This window comes from Pseudonaja textilis, chromosome 1, assembly GCF_049901715.1.
Source record: "Pseudonaja textilis isolate UNSWEBS1 chromosome 1, rPseTex1.2, whole genome shotgun sequence".
Classification (NCBI taxonomy): domain Eukaryota; kingdom Metazoa; phylum Chordata; class Lepidosauria; order Squamata; family Elapidae; genus Pseudonaja; species Pseudonaja textilis.
Genome location: NC_141990.1, coordinates 327,183,248 through 327,195,080, shown reverse-complemented (window position 1 = coordinate 327,195,080; position 11,833 = coordinate 327,183,248). Strand labels below are relative to the sequence as shown.

General features: G+C 40.3%; 2 protein-coding genes across 2 annotated transcripts in view; one reads left to right on the top strand and one right to left on the bottom strand.

Moving 5' to 3' along the window:
• Window positions 1-669: 669 nt before the first annotated feature.
• OAZ1 (ornithine decarboxylase antizyme 1) lies at window positions 670-9,548 on the top strand. Its single transcript, XM_026698994.2, is given in 6 exon segments — window positions 670-926; window positions 7,353-7,410; window positions 7,412-7,498; window positions 7,749-7,921; window positions 8,845-8,930; window positions 9,078-9,548. Coding segments are annotated over 6 exon segments (657 nt in total). The 5' UTR covers window positions 670-804; the 3' UTR covers window positions 9,209-9,548.
• A 1,713-nt stretch (window positions 9,549-11,261) lies between these two features.
• Window positions 11,262-11,833, bottom strand: part of MYO1F (myosin IF) — a 77,853-nt gene continuing 77,281 nt past the window's right edge. Inside the window, exon 28 of the mRNA XM_026698998.2 lies at window positions 11,262-11,689. Coding sequence (XP_026554783.2) covers window positions 11,613-11,689 — 77 coding nt within the window. The 3' untranslated portion in view covers window positions 11,262-11,612. The remainder of the gene's footprint in view (window positions 11,690-11,833) is intronic.

Here is an 11,833-nt window from a genome sequence, read left to right as displayed (position 1 = left end):
TATTATATAAATTTGGTAAAAAAAAATTTTTTTGTCATTTTTGAGTGGGTTGATACGAGAATAAACAACCCCCTGGGGTTACCCTACTTTAACGCTTCCGCCATTAAAGCCTTGACAGTGCGCAAGTTCCTCACCTAGCTTCTGTCCCCGCTTGTCGTCGTCACCTTCCAGAAAGGCACCTTTCACAACCAATTGAGTGCCGAACTCTACGTTCTTTAAGCCAATGAAACTTTCCACTTGGATCCGCCTATTGTGCCCTAACGAATACTGTACTAGGGTGTGCGCACGCGCCATCTTAACCATTGCTCTCCACCCTTTTCTTCATCTCAGCCCATCAGCCAATCAGAAACGCTTTCTTCCCCCATTGGCACCGCCTCAAAAGCGAGGAGGTCGGAAGAGAAAATACTGTTTACCTCAGAGAGAGACCCGCACGACCGAACGGTGGAGAAGAAAAAGAAGAGGGAGGGAAGGGGGCGTGTCCTTGTTCTTTCACGAAGCATCGGCGAGGGAGCCGTTTCGAAGTGGGAGGGGTGCTGCTCTAAGCAACCGGAAGTAGGCCGGGCTTTCGTTAAATGCAAGTGGGCGCGCTTACGCAATTCTACGCCACGGATGGGCGGGGCTATCTCCGCCCACTGCCATATAAAGGCAGTTGGCCGTCCTCCGTCGCCCGCCATTTTGTGCTGCCGAAGAGAGGAGAACGAAAGAAATCCTTGCCAAGAGGTAGCCGAGAAGGAGGGGGCTGGAAGGAGGAGGAGAAAAGGGCAAAGACCCGACCGGGGGTTCGGCGACCAGGGGGCGGCCCGGATGGTGAAATCCTCCCTGCAGCGGATCCTCAACAGTCATTGCTTTGCCCGCGAGAAGGAAGGAAATAAAAAGACCAGTATCGTCACCATGCCCACCCTGCCCACCAACGCCGCTTTGAGGAGGTGAGGAGAGGAGAAAAAAAATAAAATCGAGTAAAAATTAGGCCATACTAACGCCTCGCTTCGCCTCACGCTCTGCGGCCTAGTCCCGCGGCCTCGCCCTGCGAGCCCCGCCCAGGCACGAGGGGAGGGGGCGGAGCCGGCGGAACCACGCCCCCTTTCTCCTGGCAACCGGGGGGGGGGGGGGGGGGGAAGAGCGAGCCTTCGGAAACCGAGGACGGTCGGCTCTCACTTCGGGCTAGATTGTGCTCGCTTCACCCGCTCTTCCCAGATCGTGCCTTGCGTGGAGGAGGGATGCGCTGCCATCCTCCTCCTCCTCTTAGGTTTCCCCTTAGCCTTTCCAGGGGCGGCTCTTGGGATTGGTGCCTGGTTGCCTATGTTCCGTAACCCTTGCTGGCCCCGACCCCCCCCCCCTCGTTTTGAAGCGCTTCCCAAAACGGCTCGTGTGAACAGGACGGGCCCGAAACCCGCTTCCCTTTTTTTGCAGCCGAAACTCTGGCATTAAAAAAAAAAGGAAGGGGGGAAAAAAGAGAACTGAGAATGCGCTGCTTAAAGGTTCTCTATATAGGAGCTTCATACTTCCTGATTAGCTGTACGCTTTTCTTAGCTACTTTCCGAACAGAACAAAACGGTAGTAAAAGAAGGAATCGTATTGTTTTTTTAAAAAAAAATAAATCAACGGAAGGTCTTTCACTTTGCCGCTTGGCCCCTAGATAGGGCCTAAGGTGGTGGAGGCCTTATTACTGGATGTGCGCACCTCCCAGTCGAGTCCCCTGCTGGTAACTAGCTGGACTAAGTCCCTGCAGTTTCCTTGGCAAGGTTTTTTTTTTTTTCCTTCCAGAAGTGGTTTGCTTCTTGCTGCCTTCCTAAGGCTGTGAGAGTGTGACCCAAGAGCTCTGGTTTTGTACTTAAGGTGGGACTAAAACTCAGCCTCTCCATTTGTAGCTGGTTGCTGCCATACCGGGTATAGTTGGTAGATCAAACTGCCTAATTACTACTTGGGTTTAGAGGAGAGGAGAAAATGAAAACTCCGGATTAATCTCTTAACGTAGAGAAAGAATTATTCATTTTACTTCATTAAAAAGTATGTGTAATTCCATCAATTCAGGGAGGATGAAGCAAAATTGTATTGAAGCCATAAAGCTTTTTTTTTGAGGGGGGGGGGTGTCTTCCTTTTCCTCCAGTTGCATAAAGTAGAGAAATTTTAGTGATACATTTCAAGAGAGAGAATTGGAAAGACAGCAGGCCTTTATAGATAAAAATCAGTTGATGTAGTTTACTCCCTTAAACAATGAAGACAAAGCTTGTCCCTTCTTTCACAGTTCCTGGAAAAGATCCTCTGTAACCTATTCATATAATATCCATCTTAGGAAAACAGGTCCTGATTGAGGCGATGTCATGTGAAAGTCTTTGTATCATAAACAAGTTGTTACCCTTTTCTCAGTTCCACAGTCTGTTGGGTCCTGAGCATTAACATATAAGGCCCAAATCAAGTAGTAGGAAATGTGTATCTTTTCAAGCCTGAATAGATGCCCCCCTGGAAAAGAAAAATGTGTTGCTGTACGTATATCAGCCACCTTCCCTATTGTAATAAGTCCTATTTTTTTGGGGGGGGGGATCTTTCCTTTCCCCCGGCTAGTATGGTTTAATACTTATATGCAGCTACAAGATGACATGAAGGTACTTCTAGGTATACATATAGACATACAGCTCATTTTCATGTGAGTGTTTCCTACTTCAGATCTTTCAAAAAATAAATATTTTATTAGAAAGGGACTTATCTTGTTTTATTTCTGTATGAAAAGCTGTACCTTTCCCTCCCCCAAAGAGGGATCTTCTATGCATACATTCAAACTGCTCCCCTCTAATGTGATAATGCCCTCCCCCCATTAGATGAATTGTAGGCACTGTGATAGAACTGCTGAGAAGTAATAGCGGGATATAGCTGATCTATTGTAAGACAGAAAACACTTGATTGCAGGCTTTTCTTACATTCAGATTTTCACATAGGAAGTTTATGTTGTTATAAGGGAGGGAGAAGTATATATGTGTTACTGTATTGTATGCTTTTCCAAATCTGACTATGCTTCCTTGGTAATAACAATTGTAGATAAACTCATCTAGAGAGAAGAGTATCTGCATAAGAGAAGCTATTTGAATTTATAGCTAGAAGTATCCTGAAATGTTATAGGCAAGCAGTTTGTTTAAATTTGATTTTATCTTCAGCAGATGTGACTTTGCTTGCAAAATGGGTGGGATTAGGGTGATCAGCTTTGCAGTTAGAAACAGAAACTATCAGTGGCCCCTGAAAGTCATTATAATGGTTACAGGGAAAAATGTTCTGGTTCCCCACTATTTCGAAGAAGGGAAGGGCAAAACTTTGCTGTAATATGCTATAGAATTTTTTAAAATCTTACACTCTTCAGAAAGAGTCAAATAAAGTAATTCCCAGCCATCCCTGTATATACAACATGGCCACTTAGTTTACATCATTCCCCTATGGAAAAAAAATGTTTGTGAATGGCTTTATGGCACAGAATTTTCTTCAGTAATTGATCAGCCTTAAAAGTTACTGTGAACTCATTCCCCCAGCTCTAGCTGATATTTTTTTTTGTTTTCTGAATTTGGATTCATATATGCTAGGCAACCTTTAGCCACAACTAGAGGGCTTCATTCAGTATACTAGTGTGTCAAACCAAACTGCATATTATGGCTTGGTACGAGCAAGATCACAGTATTTCATTAGTGCTATGCGGTCAGGAAAAAAGCTGCTTAAGGGAAAACACGTGATTTGGAAATGGGGATCGCCTAACCAAGACAAAGGTCACTTGCAGTGTTTCCTCAGCTGAACCAAACCAGTTCTGAGACTAATTGTTGGTTGAGATAAACTTAGATTCTTGCTTGCACATACACTTTATTTTCCTGATATGAGAAGATCTTCATTGTAATAAGGAAATTCCTTTGATGAGCCAAGGAAGTTTTGCATAAGGTATATAAAAAGAGGCTGGCTTCTTGATAAAATATCATTCACAGAGTTCCCCATCTTGACCCCCAGATAATGAATTATATATGATTCTCAGCCGTCATGATTAATAATTGTGAATAATAGGATAGATAGGCCAACATCCAGAGCTTCCTATGGTTGAAAAATTGTTGCATTAAAATAGAGCCCATTTCAACTTGATGTAGTTCATCTAAGAATTTTCTTTCTCTGTTCTACCGTTATCATTTTCAGTTGTATATGATGGAATAAGGGGAACCTTAGGAATGAATGTTGTTTTCTTCCTTTGGGATTCTGTGTAAGATATCTCTTCCTGACCTAACTTGGGACCACTCTTTAATGTGAATTGTCTTTAGCAGATAGTTGAATTATGTGCCGGATAAAAGTAAATAATTGAATTAGCATCCCCAATAGCCAGGTCTGACGACTCCCCTTTTTAAATCTGATCAAATGTCATTTAGTGTCTGCCCTAGCTGGGCCTTTATTCTCCAGACCCAGGCATTGGCAGTGTTGATTAATGCTACTGCACCTAAAAATAATGATGCCAACAGAACCTTAGACAGGCAGACTGAAAGGAATGGTCCTATTTTGAGATTTCAGTGTATGAAATCTTAGGGCAAGTTTGTGTTTTGTTTTTTTTAAAAAAATGTGGCTTATGTGCTTCACCAAAAACTGCCTGCCATTTCTCTACATTCCACTTGGTTAGATTTAAACAAAGCAAGAAAGAACCATTTTTAAAAGTATGCAAAATAGGCTGTTTTACCCATAAACATTTCCCATATAATGGAGAATGGGGTTGGAATACTTTATACCTTAGCTACTCCGTTCAGCTTAGTTTTTATGGAGAATAATGTCAATATCAATACCTAATGAAAGCATAATGTATCCCATGAAAAACTTCGACTCAGAACTATTGAAATGTCCTCAGGACACAATACTGCTTTTAAATATGGAAGATGATTAGAAAGTAGGGTTGGGCTGAATCTATCTTGCATAACACAGCTCCCTTACCAGAATGTTTTGGTTCACCCATGTAGGTTAACATTTTGGAAACAAAAGAGTGAATTCAGGGTTTTTGAGAAATTAAGCCCTAATTTAATTGACATCGAATAGAGCAAGGTCCAGCTAGTTCAGTGTTTTTTTAAGGACTCTAGCCATCAGGTAATTGAAGCTACCTATATGATGGAGTAGAATGATGTTTCATATTGCAAGAGTAGCAATGTTAAGCTTAATGCTTAATTTTTCTGAAGCTATTCTTCTGGGATTCATTGATTTATTAATTGCTAAAGTATGTGCATTACCCTTCAAAATAAAACCACAATTTAAAATTTAAAAGCAGTTGTCATATATACAAATTAGGAAATCTTAATTTATTATGAGTGAACCCTAAAACCGTGTTTTAGCATTTACTCAGCCAGCGCAGAATGAAATTTGCTTCCCGTTGGCACACTACATTAATCAAAAAATCTTGGACACAGCACAAAGCTCAGTTGTGTGCAAAGTGCAAGAAAGGGGTTCTTGAATGGAAGACGAACCCGTTTGAAGAACCAACAGTATCATTTGTTTCGCATTTTCTTTTTTCCTTTTTGAAAAAAAAGCCTGCCATATATGGCAGATAAATCACTCTGTTAAATTTTAGGAATGCTAATTTGATGCCTTAGTGCTAAAAGATTTCAGAATTTTTAAAGGGTGTTCAAAATGGTGGATTTTTTCCCCCTTCTGTTTTGCAAATGGCTGCTGGCAGGATGGTTATGAGAATTTCCCTGAGGGGGACCTTGATCTGCTGCATCTGCTGTGGTGACGCAACCCCAGTGAGCTTGCAGAATGAAGGATGGTGCAGAGGGAGGGGCTAGCAGGAACAGCAGTCGCTGTGGTTGATGTTAAAGGCAAAATAATTGCTTTCAGTTAAGTTGGGTGCTGGTGACACAGAAGCACCTCTGCAAACAAATGTACTGTACGGAATTCGTTTTCAACTTGACGAAATTTTAAAGTTGCATAATTGAGCTACTGTACAAAATTTTTACAGAATATAGTTGCAGCAGACCCACACATTTTAAAAATACCTTTATATATCCATTTAATTGAAAATGAAAGGGGCATCTCATAGATTGCCAACCTATCTAACAAAGAATGGAAGATTTGTGTACTATGGTAGCAGTTAGGGTCCTAAAGGAAGCATCTGATTTTTCTAATTTCGGAGCTTTTCTATACGTTCTGAAGAATGTTTTGCTTCCAAATGGCAGCACTTAACCTACAACCTAAGGACAGCAGGCAAAAACTACTAGACTGAAACAACTGGAGAGGCAGTTACAGCTAGTGGAACCATTCAGATGGGACTGTAAGTCTGGAATTGTATGTTTGCAGGAAGGTTTTCTTTTTTAATTTGGCATAGTTGGATTGTGATCTGATTTTAATGCAAAATGTATTTACTAACAACTTACATATTGGTCAGCTCAGATCATTTTTGGTTATTTAAAATAATAAAATAGAAAACCAATCCAGCAATAAAAACTACATATAACATTAAAAACCAAAATACAGCTACCTGGTCACTGAGAAATCAGGACACCACCAACCATTTTCCAAAAAGCTTCATTAAATAATACTGTCTTTACCCCTTGTGAAGCATCTGTAAGCACTGATACATTCCATAATGGGGCAGCCATAAGAGGAGCTATCTTTGGATTCATGCCCACTTGTTTGCAAAATGGAACCTTAAACTCCCTCTAAATGTGCATTTAGGTTAGATAGATTCCACTGACATTAACTGGTCTGTGAAGTATCCTGGGGCCAAGCCACATGGAGTGTTACAGCTCAAACCCAACACTTTGAATTGGTGCTTTAGACTTGTCAGCAGTCAACTGGAGAATGAACGTTGCATTGCAATACTGTTGCTGCTTGCTAGCATCCCAGTTGCTTATATTTCTACCAGTTGTATTTTCTATATCATTTTCAAAGGCAGACTATTAGAATGTGTTACTGTAATCTAAATGTAGGTTTACAGTTTTTTTTAAAAAAACTACTCTCTGAATAAAATGGTTATGCAAAGGTTGCATTGCAACACATAAAGGTTCTGTGTTTGCTTATCAGATCTACCAAAACTAAGAGGAGACTTTGCACTGAAGTCTGCCCCACTTGTTATATATCCAGGTGTGATTCTGGGGGCAGCTGTGCATTTCCCGGAAGTTAGACGGTCCATGTAACTACTAGAAACATAAAGGAGGAATGATAGTGAGATAATTTCATCTCCCCGTTTGCTGATGGGATCATCCTGACATCTTCAATCTTAGGCTTTCTAAGTGTGCTGGTTTATAACTTCCTGCTGGCTGGGTGTAATGGTTTTTGTTTTTTTACCATATTTGATTATTTTACAATTTTTAGTCTGCCCTTGAATATTGACCTCAGTAATGTTTCCGTCTTTCTTTCAGTTCCAGGGTGTCCTTAAGTTGCTGTAGTAACCTGGGTCCAGGGCCTCGGTGGTGCTCCTGATGTCCCTCACCCACCCCTGAAGATCCCAGGTGGGCGAGGGAATAGTCGGAGGGATCACAATCTTTCAGCTAACTTATTTTATTCTGTAAGTACACATCATTTTTATAAATTGAGATTGATACAGTTTAAATTGTGGAGGGCTTGAGAAGTGTAAAGGAATTGGAAGATTAGCTATTAAGAGCAATTACACTGATTTGTACCTATCTGAATATTGGGCCTGGCAAGTAAGCCAGCACAGGAATAAATCTTGTGCTGTTGGAAAATTTGCATATTGTTTGATAATTATGCTTATGGTTCAGAGGATCTACAAATAATCTAAATTCTGCCTTTTCTAGGATAATCGGCTGAATGTAACAGAGGAAATAACATCAAGTAACAGGACAAGAATCCTGAATATCCAATCCAGGCTGACGGATGCCAAACACATCAGTTGGAGAACTGTGCTGAATAACAGCAATTTGTATATCGAACTTCCCAACGGTTCTTTGCCGGAGGGGAGCAAAGACAGGTAGAGCAAAATAGCTGATTTTGAAATTTCAAAATTATGAAATAGTTCTTACTGTCAGGTCAACAGCAAATTTCATAATCTCAAGATAGTTGTTGGTCCACAGCTGCAAAATGCTATGTTCTCAGTATTATGCTTGCAGCTATGTTCTTGCCCATGTCACATCCTGTCTGTTTTCTTGTATTCAGTTCATACTTTTCCATGATTACATTTCATGACTAGATGACATTTGTGAAGAAGGTCAGACTCTAGATCTTGATAGATTTGAAAGTTAATTAGTGCTGTTGGGTGATACTATTTGTTCTATTTAGCTGAAACAGTATTGAGTAATTAGAGAAAAAATTATCAGTGCCCCGTGGTGTTCAGGAGCATGAGAGAATGATGCATTTAAATCCTCAAAACTATTTTTCGCCAACTACATTGAAAGTGTGTTTTTCTGTTGGTGTTTGAGCAGGTGCTTTTTGATTTGTAATCATGTGCAAAACTAAAAGAGCAGGAAGCTTAAAAGGGCCACAAGATTATAGAGCAAAAAGCACATAAACTTATGTAACAGCAGATAAGGCAGCCCTCAAAAATTCGAGCAAAATACAATGAAAAATGCATCAAAACACACACACACACACACACTTACCCTCACATTTTAACTATAACAAATAACCATTATATTATCATTTATACAACTAGTCAACATTAAGGCCATGGTCTGAGCTCTGGTTCACCAATGAGTCAAATTTTGGGGGCTGCATTTTGGAGCTTAAAATTCTTGGCTTATCTGTGAGTATATATGGTAGGTGGATAGTAGATTTCCTAATTTACAACGTTACCTTTTAACTTTTCCCCTATCATGGATCTTCAGCTAGATAAAAATAGTTTTGAAATACCTCTTAAGGGGGTGGGAAAGTGTCTCACTCTCTTCCTGTCTTTAGTTTTGCAGTTCTTCTTGAGTTTGCGGAGGAGCAGCTTCAAGTAGAGCATGTGTTCATTTGTTTCCACAAGAACAGAGATGACCGAGGTAAGGAAGCTGGGATGGTGCCAGGCAGGGTGAGCAGAGACTGCCCTTCTAAGGGGGTTGTGCAGCGGGTGGTGGGTTTGCTTGCATGTTAGCCCTATGTCCTGTATCTCAAGGAATTGGTACTAAATCTCTTGGTTTTTCTTGTAGCTTCGCTGCTCCGTACCTTCAGCTTCTTGGGCTTTGAGATTGTGAGACCAGGTCATCCCCTTGTCCCCAAGAGACCTGACGCTTGCTTTATGGTGTACACCTTTGAACGAGATTCTTCTGAAGAAGACTAGATTGCAGTGTTTGCCTTTTAGAGCTTGTTCCTTGTCAAAGATGAATCTGTAGGAATTTTGTCAACATCTTATACATCAGCATACATGCACACATATAAAATGACTTGCTCTTTGTACGAATTATTGTGACAGCTGCTCTGGTGGTGGGAAAGATGTTGAAAATTTCCAACTTTTGTCATCTTTTCTCTTTTTTTCCCCTGGACTTGTCCGCATGTTGTAATTGTGCAAAAATAAATGCTCACTCCAAATTAGCAGTATATTTCTTGGAAGTTTAATATTGTGTGTTTGTGATACTGAAGTATTCGCTTTAATTCTAAATAAAAGTTTATATTTTACTTTACTGCTGGTTTTACTGTTTCAAAACCTATTCGTTTTAGAAAGAAATTGGCACAGATTGTTATGTAGAGTTATTCTTGGGTTTTTATCTTTCATTTATACTAAAATCTAATTACTGCTAACTTGCCAGGTCCATAGCTATGGTTAGAATATATCAGGAACCATGATACATACATACCAGCTTGGAGGATGATGCTACAGACAGGAAAGTTGGATACACGATTGTGGTTGAGTTCCTTCCTGCACGGACTAGTTGTTAGATGTTGCATTACTATTTTAAAATATATTAAACATTAATCTACCATCAAAAAATACTTCATGGAAGTAAAAAAGTGTACACTTGTCTTTGAGCTCTGATCATTGGAGTTACTTAACCTAGAAAAATCGGGCAATGGGAAAATATTTTGGAAGGAAGTTATAATGGATTCAGAGCCCCTCATCTCTATGCCTTTCTGCTGTCAAGATCCGCCATCTCTTCCCTTTCCTGCCATCTCTCCTTGCCTGATTGGGGCAATTTCAAATTTTGGCAGTAAATTTTCACCCCTTCTGCCTTGATAAATTATCCTGAAATAATGAACAGCTTAATCCTATAGCTACTTTTCTGAATTGCCTCTATTGTATTGCAAGAAGACTGGATCTTGCAAAGCATCGAATGGATGAGCCTATGAAGGTAACATCAGATTTCCACTCATCAGTATTTCAAGGTGGGATGCACAAATAATCCTGTCACCGTAAACTGGATCTGGTGTTTGGGAAGAAACAAATGAATTACTTCATCTATCTCATTGTTTATCCAAACCGAGACTCCTAATGTCTCTCTTTGCTTACTGATTTCTTCATTCTCCAGTGTGAAGGAGTGCAGTTATTTGCCCAGCTAGTCCCTCCTGGGTTTCCTAATGGATGTGATACTGCATTTCAGTATTGGACTAACGATTAAGGAGATTCAGGTCAAAGTCAATCTAGAAAGTTCACAAGATGATTAGGTTAGCCACTGTCTCAGCCCAAATTGCTATACAGGATAAAGGGAAACGTACGCAGCTTTCCATTTCTGAAGGAAAAGCAGGATACAGATCTAACCATAATTAATTAGGAATTTTTGATCCAGCTCTGAAGTGGAATTAACGTATGACTGGCATTCATAGGGCTTTTTTTTCTGTTCCTTCAAGTTGTTGATTTCAGTAAGGATTTTAATTTTTTTTTGCAAACTACAATCGGGTTCAGGTTTCTTTCCTGAGTTGAGTATTGATTGCAGTTAAAATGGGGTGGGGATGGGGCAGGCGACACTTTTTACTTGAGCCTGGAAGACCCCCAGGTCTTCAATATTTTGACCGTTCCCTTAGTCCCACTGAGGGATTTAAGATGAGGAGAGATCCCTCTTATGTTTGCCACTTTTAAGAAATACGGCCACAAATCCCATTCGTAGCATCCAGTGTTCTGCCATACATACCTACTGAATTTATTCTCCCAGGAGGCAACTTTTATGAAAAAAAAAGGTGGGGGTATTAAACTCATGGGATGAAATAAAGGAAAAAAAGAAAGGCATTTAATAGAATTGCTTTAGTTTAATACCTCTCCTATCAGCAACAGTATGCCAAATTATTCAATTCATCTGGACGCCCCTTCATAAAGCTGATTTTATCAGCCATCGTTATAAACAAGCCCCAACTTTTAATACATGCCATATTGAGAAATCAAAGAAGACAGGTGGAATCCTCGTGTTTTAAAATTTGGTATTTTAATTGCCTATAATGCCTGCAACAAGATTGCATCAGGTGTCCAGACCCAGCAAGCAGTACTTACATGCATTCCATACTCAACTAGTTATTCAAAATATTTCTAGATCCTCAACACTTTTCTTAAATAGCATCTGAGCACCTTAAAAGATCATACAAGTGAAGAAAGGTCCTAGGTCAACTCTTCACTGAGGTTCTTAAACAAGGTTGCTGCTTTGAAAAAAGCCATCAAGAAACATCCAGGTAAGAATTTCTTTGTGCTTAGCCCGACTTGCCTCCAGGAAATGGCTAATTTACTCGTTCCTATCTTGCCTGTTTCAGATTGCTATTTCTGTTCAGATCTTCTCTACGTAATTCCCGGGAAAAAGTCCTTCTCTGCCATGGAGACGACCCTTCCACCATCCAGAGCGATCTATAAAATCGACAACAAAAGGCTACATTTAGAGTAGATTTTTTGAAGTTGTGCAGCTGTGGAAGACTTGTGATCTTAGGAAATTTCCTGTTCTTTAAAAATATCTAGAGCTATGACTCAGCATTTGGGAGGAGCACAGAGCAC